Raw genomic sequence first — 14,940 nt, 5'->3', positions numbered from 1 at the left:
GACATTAGTTTATTTTATAATAATATTCACCAATCATTCCTGCTATCTGTTTAAACTTGAATTAGTAATTGCAGTGCCTCTTTAAAATGTTTCATTTCTCATAACCTAACATCATGTTGCTACAAATGATACTTACAGATTTTATATCAATGTTTTAAAGCCAGCAAGAAGCCAGGAAAACCTCTGATCATCTCCGAGATACAGAAAGGCAGTATAGCACACAGGTACACCTGCAATACGACACAATACACCATATATACAAGTTAAAATAGTAAAGGGTATGTTTCTTAGTCTGGAGTTGAATTGATGGTTTGGTTTGAAATTAACCTACATGCGTACACAAAATGGTATGTGACTGCACAGAAAAGACCCATAAGTTTTAATTTACAAAAGAGGAGAATGTCTTGCTTTAAACTATTTGATGCATTGCGTTCACAAAACACCAACCTTGGATGCAAACAATGGTCCTCACTGATATACTGTATATCAAATCTGTGTGTTTGTAGAATAGGAACCTTGGAGCCTGGCGATCGATTATTGGCCATTGATAATGTACGTCTGGATAACTGTGGATTGGACGAGGCCATGATGGTTCTCCAGCAGGCGGAGGGGATGGTCAAACTACGCATTCAGAAAGATGAAGATAACTTGGGTAAGTGTGTGTGTCATAGGCTGTAAAAAAAAGATGGACGTAGTGGATCGTTTTTGAAGCTTAAAGTAGGTGGTGCCTCTCGTCGCCATCTTGGCCACGCGTCACCGCGCATCACTCGCGGATATCCGAAAAGGGGTAAAGACTCGTAGGGAGCACCGAAATGAAAATTCTTGGCCGAGACTGAAAAACGGAAAAGAGGAAACCAAGGCCGAAAACCCAACACCAAAATAAATTATTATGCCAATTATTAGTACAAATGCATTTATGGCTATCACTGTGTACAAACTTTACTAGGGGTGTGTGACGGATCACAAAACTCCGGTTCGGATCACATTACAGTTTTTGAGACACGGATTGGATTATTTTTCAGATCACCAAAAAGGGGGTGGGGAAAATCTAATAACAAATAAAGAAATTGCAAACATTTATAAAAAAGAACAAAGTTGCACATTAATAAGGGCTAACATTAGCATTAGGTACAGAAATCGAGTCATAACACTGCATAAATTAAACATATTATTAATTTTAAAGCTACAGAAGTGATTTTCTCTTTGTCTTGGGTTGTTTAATTAACATTAATGACACAGACTTAAGTAGGTTAATTGAGGTTACTGTCTCTTTAAGACCAAATGAGCACAGATTGGTTTCTGACTGTAATCTATACATACACTTAAGACATAAACAAATGTTTTTATTAGAAAAAGAATACTGTAATTTTGTTTATATGTGTCCTGTCAATAATAGAAAGATTTAATGTTTGCGTCTTACTCGTGTGTGCACTATTGAGGGCACTTAAGCGCGCGTGCACACAGAGACCGAGGGCGAATCCCAAACAGCGCAGCATAAAAACGTAACGTGGTTTTTATTGCTTTATTCGGCAAATGTATGTTAATGGACTACAGTATGAGACACATTTGCGCGACTCTCTCTTAAGTTTACTCACCAAGAGTTCTGATCTTTGAAGGGCATACTGTGAGGATCACGTCTGGACCGGACACATTCAACCGCATGTGCCTCTGTGTGTACAGACAACTGCGCACTTTAGAGCCTTTTTGCAGTTAAATACATCTACACCGCATACATGTTGCTTCAGACAAGCACGTGCAGGTCGCAATTTATGTTAACGTCATCACAACATTTCGGCCGTATTGTATTCCTTTTGGAGCCTCTAGCGGCCAGTCGATGAATTGCAGTTTAAATCACTTCCTTCAGAGAGATCGGAAGGTTGCTCCTCGATGGGTGTGCGCTTGTTTCTTTATATCACCTAATGGTCAATACATTTCAACATCTGTGTGTTGTAGATGAATTAGAGTCGTCTGGTTCGGTCATCTTCACTGTGGAGCTAAGAAGGCACGGGGGTCCTCTTGGAATCACCATTTCTGGCACTGAAGAACCCTTCAATCCCATTCTGATCTCCAGTTTGACCCGCAACGGACTCGCACACAGGTGCACGCAAACATTCATTCATAAATCCCTTATATTATCATGCTAATGCATGAGATTATAAAAAACATCTGCATGTGTGTATGTGCAGGACTGGTGCTCTTCATGTTGGTGATCGTGTGTTGGCGATCAATAACGTGAGTCTGAAGGGAAAACCGCTGAGCGAGGCCATCCATCTACTACAGACCGCTGGAGAAACCGTCACACTTAAGATCAAGAAACGCTCTGATCGTAAGTGTTAAACAATGACGTAATGCAAGTTAAGCTCACCAGTTAGCATACAATTTAATGAGCAGGCATACGTTCCAATAACAGAAGTATTTTTATTAATAATGCATGTTACCATGCTCTCATGACCCATATTGGTATTTTGCAACAGCTTTGTTAGAGTCAGACGGGGGCAGCCCGTCCAGGACAACCTCATGCGTGAGTGACACAGAGGACGACCAATCAGATTCTCTCAGACGGGGCAAATACTCTGAACTTCGCCTGACCACACCGCCCAGTTTAGATTCAGCTATGGACTCGTGGGATAGTTCAGCTATGGATGCTGGTTATGGGAGTCAAGGTAAGCGCATTAGATAATGAATTTATACATAAGGTCAGCAAAGGTTAATGAACTAATTTACATAGAAATCAAGTGGGTTGGCGGGTTTCACAAATGAAAAGGATTGTGCCTGAATTAGTATGTGTGTCTCATGAGTCGTCTGTTATTGAGGTCAATAAGGGAATAGTTCACACAAAAATAAAAAAGCGTATGCGTATAAAAGTGTGAACACGTTATATGTAGGGGGGTCACAATATCATCATTTTGGGTGAATTGTCACTATGTCAAAAGCAACTAGATGTTGTAACCAACAAAAGTCTCTTGTTTTTTAGGTGTTTATAGCCACAGGACAAATGATTACACCCTTCACCCTAATGATTGGAGACAGACCAATCACAGGAGCCCACTGACCTCCAGAAGACACGCCCACCGAACCCCAATGTATGATGGGAGGCTGGCTGAAGAAGATTGGATATATTCTGGGTGAGATTTTAGTAAAGTACAATTAGGGTCATAGTTTGCATTTATACAGTGTTATTTTCAGCCCAGCATTTGTTCAAAAAGGGACAAACACAGTCACTGGGTTTAATTTAGCCATAAAATGTTCATATTTACTCAACAATGGGTTTAAACCCCAGCCTATAGGTCTGGTGACCCGCAGAAAATATATAGAGAAAAAAGGCAAAGCAAATTTTGGAAAAATCTTTGTGTAGCCAATTATTTAAAGGCAGGATAGGCAGGAATTATCTAAAAAACTTTTTTACAAGTTTGTTTAAACTGTCTTTATATACCAATACATAACTAAAATGTAAGTACTCTGAAAAAGAGAGTACAAAAATCGAGTGTCTGTAGACCTCTCACGACCTCTTAATTATTTCCATTCGGGACGAAACAAATGATTAGCTTGCGCGACTATCACTCTCTCTCGCGACCATGGCACCACCCCTGTTGCTATGGGATCTGTCCACACATGCGCACACCCGATTGATTTGAACGTGCACGAGGCACTTACGCTGTAAGTTTGAAAAAATTAATAAAACTCAGCAAACATGTCTAAGGGACAGAGCAGCCACGTCACTACAGTCACGTGACTTCACGCTCGAGCCGGAAGAGAAGACAATGCTGAATAAAGTCGTAATTCTTGCTATTTTTGGACCAAGCTGTATTTTCGATGCATCAACACAATTTTACTGACCCACTGATGTCACATGGACTACTTTGATAATGTTTTTATTACCTTTCTGGACATGGAAACCGTACATAGATTTTCAATGGAGGAGACAGAAAGCTCTCGGACTAAATCTAATGTTAAAACATCTTAAACTGTGTTCCGAAGATGAACGGAGGTCTTCAGAGTTTAGAACGACATAATGGTAAGTCATTAATGACATTATTTTCAGTTTTGGGCGAACTATCCTTATTCAGTAGTCACGCTGTTCCCTTTGGGGGCGGAGGCGAAAACACAAGCTTATACAGTATGTAAATATACACACAGACAATGAAGCCCCCCGCTGCACGCTAGAATCTCCGGAAAACAAGCATATTTTAACCGCAAAATGTACGCTTTTAAATATACATAAACTGCTATCTCAAACATGGAGAGGCTTCTTCGTGATCTCAACTAACAGATTCTGCAATAAAACGAAAATCACAAATTTTGAAAAAAAAAACTTTGTTTCTCATTTTCTCGAAACTTGTGCTGCCGACTTGTGTCCCTGGTTTCCGTGACGGGTCACAAATAAGCTTTGTTTAAAACAGTGGTGAGAGGTCTACAGACACTCGATTTTTATACTCTCTTTTTCAGAGTACTTACATTTTACTTATGTATTGATATATAAAGACAGTTTAAACAAATATGTAAAGTTTTTTTTAGATAATTTCTGCCTATCCTGCCTTTAAAGCAACACTATGTAGGTTTTTTTTACCTTTAAATAATGTCTCTAAAATAATTTCAGTGATAGAACAACTTTTAACTGGACAAACTGTACTGTTGCTGCAACCTGAGCAGCCTCCTAGCTGCTACAAGCACACTTTGAAAGTGGCGGTGGAGGGTAGGAAACACAGCCCCGCCCCTCCTCCTGTCTGCAGAAGAGTGTCTGATACCAGGCACTGTTGCGCTTTTCAAACACATGGGGGAGCTGTAAGTCATTTTTACATGGAAACTACATAGTGTTGCTTTAAGTTTGTAAAAGTTTTGTAAAACTTTATAATATCTGAATTACTGTTTATCTAACACAGTTTAAATGTTTCTTTATAAAAAATATGCATATATATCATAGGAAAAGGTTCATCATATGTGGGGGTCCCTGCCATCAAAAAGTTTGAAAACCCCTGTGTTAAATTACAGCCCTACAGGTTGGGTTCATACTTTTTGACTCAACGCTGGGTTAAGGATGTTTAGGATGTATTATTTATGTTCAAAATACTGGAGAAGAACTAGATGGTCAAAAATCAAAAAAGTTTAAAGGCTAACTTCAGATTTCTATGAGATCGCTGTGCGCATGTTTTATAGTTTTGGTTACTAACATACTATCGCATGGCAGACATTCTTTCGCTTGGACTATCATGTTCTTATGTTATGTGCTCTTTGTAAACTGTATGGATTAATTTTTTTAAAAACCTGCACATTGAACATCATATTTCATCCCAGAATTAAAATTAAAATTAATATTTTGCCATTTTATGTGCAGTGACATTACTGTATTCTGTTACTGAAGAATTCCAGTAGTGTAACATACAAACCAACTCATTCTCTATTTTGAAACTGTAAACTATTTGTTGTACCTTTTAATTTATGCTATAACAATCGATTATAACAGTAATGAAAGTCACTATTAAAAGGAATAGTTCACGCAAATCCAAATATTTGGGCATTATTTACTTACCCTCATGTTGTTTAATCCCCCAATACCTTTCTTTGTTCTTCAAAACACTAAACTAAAACAACAGCAATACCCATAACAAAAAAGTCTAGGAGTAATGTCTTCAGGATGCTTAAAATATTTGACAAGTCAAGTGGCCTTTTTTAATTTAACACTTTTGGGTCCTTCTGAAGCTCGAAAGGGTTTCTGCCTCCCATAGTAACCAGAAAACCCAAAACAACACCTTTTTTAAAAAGATTTGCGTTTGTGTTCTGAAGCAAAAAGAAAGACTTTGGGGAACAAACAACATGGGAGTGAGTAAATGACACAATTTTTGTTTTTTGGGTGAACTCTCCTTCCAAAAATTAACAGGGGAAGATCCAAATGTACTGTAATATAGTAAGGATGTTTAATTGATATAAAAATGACATGGCAATGCCAAAGATGTTACAGTCAGCTTTATATAATTTCTTATTTGTATTCTTTTGAGATGTGAACTGGGGTGAACTATGATCTGGATTTTGGACGTTTGAATGCTTTTATTTAACATTTCGTCTTGTATGTAAACCACACGTCTGTTTGCTTCTGCTGTCTATATACTCCACCTCTTCTCTTGTCTTTTTTTCTCAGGTTTTCTGTGTCTCGTCTGCCTTACTAATCATCTGCGGGCCGCTCGCCGTCATCCTCTGCTTCTTTTCTTTTCTGCGCATTTTTATCCACCTTTCATTTGAGACTACGAACTCGTGGTTTCCATGTCGCTTTCTGCAAACATTCATTTTTTTTGTAGTTGATAAGATTTATTACAGTGACTGTTTCAATCAGAGAGAGAGAGATAGAGAAAACAAACTCCATTTCCAATACTACACCAGGCCTGACATTACCCAGGTTGCTTTGCATTGACACAGATCTGTCAGTCCCGCACGCTGTTACAACAACAACACAGAAGCTCAGGAGAACTATTGGTCGCAAGCTCTTCAGGACCTGGAGACCTGTGGTCAGTCAGAAATCCTCAGAGAGCTTGAGGTAAAATATCATCAGAGATCAACACTAAACTGTGCTGGTAATAGAAAAGAGCAAAGCCTTTCGAATGAATGTGTTTTGTGGTTTGCAGGCCACTATGATGTCGGGTAGCACATTGAGCTTAGGTGAGCTTAGTGAAAAACAGATTGAAATTGAGACCAAAGCTCTAACATCGAGCCCGGAGAGGACCTCAGAGAGCACCGCTCGACTGGAGGAGATGAAAGACATGAGTCCTTCCCAGCCTTTAGAGCTTCATAAGGTACCGTCCAGGGTTTACAGTAACATTTTAGATGTTGTGAATTTTACCAGACTTATCTTCATTCTCTGTCGTTTTTCAGATCTGTTTGCTGAAGGACACTGACACCAGAGACTTTGGGTTCAGTGTGTCCGATGGTCTGCTGGAGAAGGGCGTTTACGTGAACATGATCCGCCCCGATGGGCCTGCGGACCAAGCTGGGTTACGCCCATATGACCGAATTTTACAGGTTACCAACCTTGAGAAGACGTGGCCTGTTTTAACAGAAGTAGTTTACCCAAAATAAAAATGCTTAATTTCTAACTTATATAATACATTATATAAATATTTACTGTATAAATCCTTGACCGCTTTCACAATTAAAATTTTTTAAAGATATAGCAAGATTGAGAACTGCTATTACTATGAATATGGCACAATGCAGTGCCTAATATGCATTTTTATAGGCAAAACCCAAAAACGAGTTGGCATTTTTGCACTTTGAGTTCCATCGTCCCAAAGTCAATAGGTTTTTTGAATGGGGGTTTTGGTTAAACTCCTTAAATAAGATCTTGGGTTAACATAAGACCAATATATTTTCTCATTATCAGGGAACATGTTTTTAAATATGTTTAATAAAGTTTAAAAGAGCTGTGGTGATGACGTTGAGACGAGTAGTTCGCTTGTAGCCTAAGTTTAGCTTTTTATTTCTATTAAATGCATTTAGACTTCAAAATTTATAAAAGTTGAGTTCATTTTGTGAAGATTATCTTGTTGGGTTAAACGTGTAAAGGAGCATACACGGCAAACGCGAATTTAATGATTTGCGCAAGTAGATTACATACACAGTCAATGCAAAGACACAAATAGACGCAAACTCGCGTGGGGCGATGCAAATGACGCAAATTTGGTGGCGCGATTGCCACGAAATAATCGCTATTCGCTCAAACGTGTCATTGCGCAAGTTGAAAATATTCAACTCAAGCAAAAAATTCAGTTAAAAGTTAAATCCCGGCCTTGAGTAATTTAGAGTTGCGTTTGGTGTGTACGCAGCATCATGAGTTTTGCTCGCGATTTGCGCGAGTAGGTTACATACAAAGTCAATGCAAAAACGCGAATAGACACGAACTCGCGCAAGGTGATGTGAATGGCGCGAATTGGGCATCGCGGTTGCCGCAAGAACACGTGTCTTTGCGAGAGTTGAAAATACACACAGTTAAATCCCACAAGTAATCTAGATTAAGGAACGTGAAGCTTCGCATGTGGTGTGTACGCAGCATCAAGAGGCATACAATTAAAGGCCAACTTAACGATTTGTGCGAGTAGATCACGTAGAAAGTCAATGTAAAGACGCAATAGACACAAACGTGCGCAAGGCGATTTGAATGGCGCGAATTGGGCATCGCGGTTGCCGCAAAAACACTTGCTATTCGCCTCAAACTTGTCTTTGCGCAAGTTAAAAATATACAAAAACTATACGGACTTTGTGCATGACACACACAGCATGGGGCAAACACATCTAACGCAAATTCAACAATTTGCAAGTAGATTACATTCAAAGTCAATGCAAAGACGCAAACTCACATAGGGCGATGCAAATGACGCGAATTGGGCCGTGCGATTGCCAGCTATTTCTTCAAAAAAGCTATCTTCTCAATCAAAAAATTTGCATGACACAAAGTTAAATCCCGCAAGTAATCTGGAGCGAGGAACGTGCACTGCAAAAAAATGACTTTCTTACTTAGTATTTTTGTCTTGTTTTCAGTAAAAATATCTAAAAATTCTTAAATAAAGATTTATTTTCTTGATGAGAAAATGACCTAGGAAAAAAATCTAGTTTTTAGACAAAAATATAAACATTACGTAAATTAGTGCTTAAAACAAGCAAAAAAATCTGCCAAGGGAATGAGAAAATGTTTCTTGAAATAAGTTTACTTTTTTCATAATCACTTAATTCAAGAATTTTTTTCTTATTCTATTGGCAGATTTGTTTGCTTGTTTTAAGGACAAATTCACTTAAATTGTATATTTTTTTTCTAAAAACTAGACTTATTTTCCTGGCTCATTTTGCTCATCAAGAAAATACATCTTGATTTAAAACTTTTTAGATATTTTTACTGAAAACAGGACAAAAATACTAAGAAAGTCATTTTTGCAGTGCGGTGCTTCACGTTTGGTGTGTACGCATTATAAGTGTCCGAAACTTTCGTTAAACACATAGCTTATTGTTTAGGGATAATTTAATAGTCCACATGGAAAATGAATGGACTTTTTGGCAAGGGATCCAGTGTCCCGCTAACCTCCGGGTTGGCCTACAAAAATACATCATCCCTGCTTTGACATTGCAAACATGGCCGCCTAGTGTCATGTATTTGTATGTGTAGGCCTGCATAAAAATTATTGTTAAATTCTTGACCAAAATCTAACTTTGCGTTTAAATTTTTTTTCAGGTAAATCATGTACGGACACGTGACTTTGACTGTTGTCTCGCAGTGCCGTTGATCACTGAAGCCGGAGGACAGCTGCAGTTGGTCATTAGCAGAAACCCTCTCACTCAGGCACACGATTGGCCACCTAAAGACTGTCAGGACCCTTCTGATGCACTTCTTTTACTTCCTGCACAAAATCCAAGAAGAGTTGACCTCTGATTCCTAAACAAGAGCACAATTTTTATAGTTTTTTTTTCACAGAAATGGTTCTCTCTCACTCTCACAGCCTTTGTTTAACACAAAATATTAACATTGTTGTTTTGATTTTTGTCGGTATGTCATTTGAATTTAGTTTTTTACAGGGTCCAATGTTGTTGTTGTTTTAACATTACCCACTACAAACGAGCACGTCACATCTTTATATAGTTTATTTTGATCACTCACATATTGCTTCACATGTTTAATTTTTGTTCACAAATATGATCACATAGGTGATTTATGTTTTACGCGAGTCACTTTTATTTCGTTGTACGTACATGTTTTGTTTTTTCACTCAGTGTGATAATCTTTGATAATGCAGATCTGCAGGTTCTCACGAAGCGACAACAAACAACCCAGTCACATGACTGTTATGATGCAGCTAAAGAGATGAAAACCTTGACGTTTGACAATTCAAAGGGAGAAGATACATTGATATTCTCACCACACACATACACATGTGAGCGACATGTTTCCAGGTGAATATTTCAGGTTTATGTGCAGTGGTGTGGTGATAGTCAATGTCTTTTTGTGTGCCGTAAGTGATTTCGCACCTGATAAGACTAAGGAATAAATTCAGTTTTAAGTTATATAAAGTCCTTGAAAGGAATTTGTTTTTAATGTAACTTTTAAGAGCAGATTGCTGTCTGCGTTTTACCCACAATCCTTTATTGAGTGTATAAAGCCATTTTTCCTGTTCATAGGATGTTAATTATGTAGAATATCACATGTGTATGTATTCATTTTGATTTAGAAATGATCATTTCGTTTTTAAAGAAAATAAAGGAGAATATCTACAAAAGCAGCGTTTACAAAAGATGGATGTTGCAATCTTTCCCCATCTTTTCACTGCACGTGTCTGACAGAATGCAGTTGATTCCCTTGACAGCTTTGGCACGATGTGTGTCCCACACCTCAAAAGCTGTTTGACATGGCTGCCTATTTTAGTCCGAGGTTGGAATCTGTTTCGAGGAAATGTGATGCCTGTAAGTCCTATGGGTTTAATATTAAATGTGGTAGTACTGATTCGAGTGTGAAGGACAGTTCATTCATTCTGAAGCCAAATAAAGCCATCAGCAGGCTAAATATGTCCTTTTACCTTGAAACATAGACATTTGACTCACATATATTGTTTATGATTACATACTATATAGAGAAAAATTATCTCAATAGTTTTGACCCAACAAACACTCTTAAGAATAAAGGTGCTAAAAACGTTTTTACAGCGATGCCATATACTGTAGACGAACCATCCAGCATCTTTAAAGCGTGGGGTTAATGCTATTTCATGCATTTTGACTTATTTACACCGTTTAAGAGTTGTAATCCTCATGCTAAACAAATGCAAACCCAGCAAAAAGTTGGACGTCCGATTACCGTTGAAAATACGTCCCTCCGTCATGGTTGAAAAATAGTTCCAAAATGAAAATCCAACCGACGTCTTTGACGTCATCTGACCGTGAATCACACGTCTTTTCTGCATGTTCCGTGCACATCTAAAAATGTCCTCTTCTGGACGTTAATACAATAAAACCCGTACATAAAATTTTGAATACACCCAACCTCAGACAAATATAGACACATACAAATGTATACAAGCGTATATAAATGCATTTTAGGACATGTTGTGCATTTGTGCCGTCCAGCCGCGACCAATTTTGGACGGGGAGATGACGTTAATATCGGACCAATAGTACACCATTTGTGCCATCCTGCGGCGACCCCTTTTGGCCGGAGAGACGACGTTGCCTTCCGAACTATGTTTGCTGAGAAGTGTCAAAAACGTGTGACGGGGTATTTCTGGGCCCACTTCACGCCACCTCTTTCCTACAAGTTTCTGAAAGTTGTTTTCTGAACATGGGTACCCCCGTTACATATCAGTGACCCCATATTCCTTTTATGGACACTTCCCCCGAAAAGCACGCCCACACGTCAATCAGAGTGAGAATGAGGACGCTCATTAGCATTGTTCCTTCAAGTAAAAGTCACGGACATCACTTCACGTGACAGCTTTGTTTTATATCAAGAATCAACAATGGCACGAAAGAAGAAGTGTGTTTTTGGATGTAAGGAGAAGAAAGCCTTGATTTCCTTGAAATGGGGCGGTCCCAACCGGGTCATGACTCATGGGTCGCAGGCGGCAAGTAAAACTGCATCAAATTTCTGTGTTTTTTGTTGGTATTTGGCACGTAAGTGCATGTAATGTCAATGACACGAACATGTAGTCAAGCATAAGTTGAGTGAGAGAGTGGGATAATGTTTTGTGTGTTGCTTGCTCGTGACTCCTTCCACTGGATGCTTCCGGGATCTCATCCTTTTCCGGAAACTAATGCATGAGATCTTTGATTTTTATATAAAATATTGTGCCCTCATAAACTTATATCTAAAACAGAAAATGCACTTTAACACTATTGTGACGATGCTTTTCTGATGAAGTCAGCATCTGTTAACTCCGCCCCTTCAACTGTCAGTCTGCTGCGATTTACATGTTTGAATGAAACACCTAATTTTCTATATCCAATCAATTTAAAGTGGAAAGCACAAGCCACACCCAATATTGTTCTTGTTTGATATTCTGTTTCACTACGAGATGCGTCACAAAATAGAAGTAAAGGTGATCATGATTTCCAGCTCACGTGGACTTTAATAACCTTCACTACAAAGAAACTTTTGTGAAACAGAAAGGTTCTTCGGATGTTCAAGGTTTTTTATTCAGCTTAAAATGGTTCTGCTATAGCATTGTGAATCACCTTTAGGTGTATTTTACAAAGCAACATGCAGGCCAATACTTAACAAGTAATTTTGCATAAGTCGAGTTTGCTGTAAAGATGTACACCCAGGAGCATGTCTCTCAAATTGTGTTCTTAAAAGTTGACATGAAATGTCATTCACAACCCATTTTTATTCTAATGTGACATCTTTCTAGTTATACGAGATATTTAACAGATTGTGGAAAACAGCCCTCTTGAAACACTGCAGCAGTCACTTCTGAGGATATTTATTTGACCAGGACGAGGAAGCTGAAGGTCAAGTTCATCCATCTTCACATATGGTAACACTGCTTTACAAATCTGTTTTTGTTATTATTACATTTATGCATTGGGCAGATGATTTTATTTAAAATGACTTAATTCATGAATAGCACATTATCACAACACATAGAAAGATTAGATGTTTTAGTTTTCTTTATTTTATATCTGAAAGATCTTGTATGATGTATTTGACAAAACTACTTTGGTTTTACAAGATTCCTTATTAAAGCAAAATAAGAACAAGAAAAAAATCTATATTGAATTGTTTTAATCTTACAATATTGTCCAGCTGAAACTATAATAAAAATGGACAAAGCCACTTGTTTACAAATATTGCACACTGTATTTAGGCTTACACTTATCAATGTTTTCTGAATACGTTCAAATGACCAATCACGTCAGGTACAGTATAAAATGCTTTAATACAAAAAGGCAAGTTTTAGGTGAATGAAATACTAAAGAGGAACAAACACTTGTTAACATTAGCTTATAGAGAAGTGTGTATGCAGGGTAGGACAGAAGGTTGAACTAAATCTAAAAAGGTTCAGGGGTAAAGGTCAGATGATTGAAATGTGAGGTCAGAGGGTTTAAGGGTAAAGGACATTGGGGTATTAAATTGGGGCAGTTCTTTGCTCTTGGTAATTATCTTGAATATTTCAAGTTTTTAAGGCTCATTTAAAGAGACGGTTGCACATGTGAGTTTTAAGGAACTGGCAGTGTCTCTGTGCAAGGATTTAAAGCCCAGGTGTCCTCCTGAAAGCTAATGATTGTTCTAGGCTCGACGAGCAGTTTGGCGATATAAGATCATGTGACACAGGGATCTAAAAGTCTAAGACCACAAAAAAATCTGGAATTTAAATTGGAATGTAAAGTTTTAGGATTTGAAAAAAGATGCAAAACAAATGCAAACAAATTTGTGACCATCTTAAAGGAATAGTTCACCCAAATATGAACATTCTCAAGTTGTTACAAAACTGTATACATTTATTTGTTCTGCTTAACACAAATGAAGATATTTATAATGAAGCAAAAAACAGAAGCACCATTGACTTCCATTGTAGGGAAAATACTACTAGGGAAGTCAATGGTGCTCAAAATATCTTCCTTTGTGTTCTTTAACTCCTTTATAAAAGTTCTTGTATCTTTTAAAGCACACAAGACGCTCATCAGGTTTGACAGCTTTAGTGCTCATAACATTAAAGAAAAATAGACGCAACAACCATAAAGTAAACCTTTTACTCAAATCTTAATTCTAATAATATAACATACAAAAATGCAAAGTATTTTAGTGGTCTCAGACTTATGGACCCCAATGTATTGACATGCTGCAGCGTGTGATCTTATTAAACAACAGCTCTCAGATATCATCTTACAATAAATGAAGCTTATAATAGTGCATCAAATGATTCATATATTAAACGTGAACACAGCTGCCTGTGGTTTTAAAGCAACTGTGTATGCACGCAATGGCAGTGATTCAAGGAGAAACTAAAGGACAAAGTGTTGTGTTGTTCAGAAAAGGATTTCTTATGTGTTTGTGTTTGCGTATGTGTGTGACGCAATCTCATGGCAATTTTGTATAGAGTACATATTTTATGAGGTGGCTAATTCGCAAGAATTTATATGACCAAATTTGTACTATTTGCTTTCGCCACTGTGACGTTGGGGTTGGGGTATCATTATTGTTTTTTCTAGCATTCACTAATTCGTACAAACTCGTACGAATTAGCCAACTCATAAAAACATTCAAATTCCCAACAGATCAGGTTGAAATGTGTGCTTGTATGTGTTAGTAAGTATGTATTTGTGCACAGCATCCGCCCTGAAGCAGAGGTACATTCATTTTTATCAAGACAAAGAATTTTACGTATCTCATCGTACAACATTTACAGCCACAACCACGGACAGACGTTATTATGTAGCCAAATGTCACGTCGAGTTTGCTGTTGTCTCGCTGTAAGAAAAATGAAGTTATAACTTTATACAAACATCTCTCACACTTGACTAACACTGGCAAGACTCCAGTGAAAGTTTTCTGCCTACACAGAGGAATACTATAGATTCAACAAACTGCCCCAGATGACTAAACACATCATGATACCGTATACCAATATCAGCTATAATGCTGACACCAGCGATTACAATAATAAAAACAGATACTTTACTGTAAAATCATTTCTCGATAATATTCATAAAAACCAAACTACATTTATACAGAAACAGAAAGGAGGAGACATAATGGGATCTCCATCGAAGTGAAGGAGAATTTGGAAATCTCTCTTAGAGAGCGTCACATTGTGGTTTCTACGACGGTGTGGCTGTGTTTGGTGAAGGCGTGAATGCCGTTGGGATCCAGGGGATGAAGCAGCTCACTGTTCTTCAGGTTGTATTCTTTGGGACGAGAGCTTGCCCCCCCTTTAACGGGTGCCGCCACAGCTTTGATCCGCTAAACAGGATGCATTT

The 14,940-nt window shown here is 38.0% G+C and overlaps 2 protein-coding genes across 5 annotated transcripts in view; one reads left to right on the top strand and one right to left on the bottom strand.

Annotated features, from left to right (window-relative positions):
- grip2a (glutamate receptor interacting protein 2a) overlaps positions 1 to 10,247 on the top strand; it is a 37,954-nt gene extending 27,707 nt beyond the window's left edge. For 2 of the 4 annotated variants that reach the window (XM_073868138.1, XM_073868139.1), the window contains exons 15-24: positions 161 to 224; positions 507 to 652; positions 1,954 to 2,098; positions 2,187 to 2,326; positions 2,475 to 2,663; positions 2,975 to 3,125; positions 6,409 to 6,526; positions 6,615 to 6,782; positions 6,862 to 7,008; positions 9,209 to 10,247. In XM_073868138.1, the coding sequence (XP_073724239.1) occupies positions 161 to 224; positions 507 to 652; positions 1,954 to 2,098; positions 2,187 to 2,326; positions 2,475 to 2,663; positions 2,975 to 3,125; positions 6,409 to 6,526; positions 6,615 to 6,782; positions 6,862 to 7,008; positions 9,209 to 9,406 (1,466 nt within the window). In that variant the 3' untranslated portion in view covers positions 9,407 to 10,247. Of the gene's footprint in view, positions 1 to 160; positions 225 to 506; positions 653 to 1,953; positions 2,099 to 2,186; positions 2,327 to 2,474; positions 2,664 to 2,974; positions 3,126 to 6,133; positions 6,335 to 6,388; positions 6,527 to 6,614; positions 6,783 to 6,861; positions 7,009 to 9,208 lie in introns of those variants that run through there. The other 2 variants (XM_073868140.1, XM_073868141.1) reach the window with 2 other exon arrangements.
- A 2,365-nt stretch (positions 10,248 to 12,612) lies between these two features.
- The window catches only part of slc6a6a (solute carrier family 6 member 6a), a 30,742-nt gene continuing 28,414 nt past the window's right edge, over positions 12,613 to 14,940 (bottom strand). Inside the window, exon 14 of the mRNA XM_055168394.2 lies at positions 12,613 to 14,923. Coding sequence (XP_055024369.1) covers positions 14,768 to 14,923 — 156 coding nt within the window. The 3' untranslated portion in view covers positions 12,613 to 14,767. The remainder of the gene's footprint in view (positions 14,924 to 14,940) is intronic.

The sequence above is a fragment of the Misgurnus anguillicaudatus genome, chromosome 5 (genome assembly GCF_027580225.2).
Source record: "Misgurnus anguillicaudatus chromosome 5, ASM2758022v2, whole genome shotgun sequence".
Lineage (NCBI taxonomy): Eukaryota > Metazoa > Chordata > Actinopteri > Cypriniformes > Cobitidae > Misgurnus > Misgurnus anguillicaudatus.
Note: the sequence above shows the minus strand (reverse complement) of the source record. Positions and strands in the feature narration are given on the sequence as shown.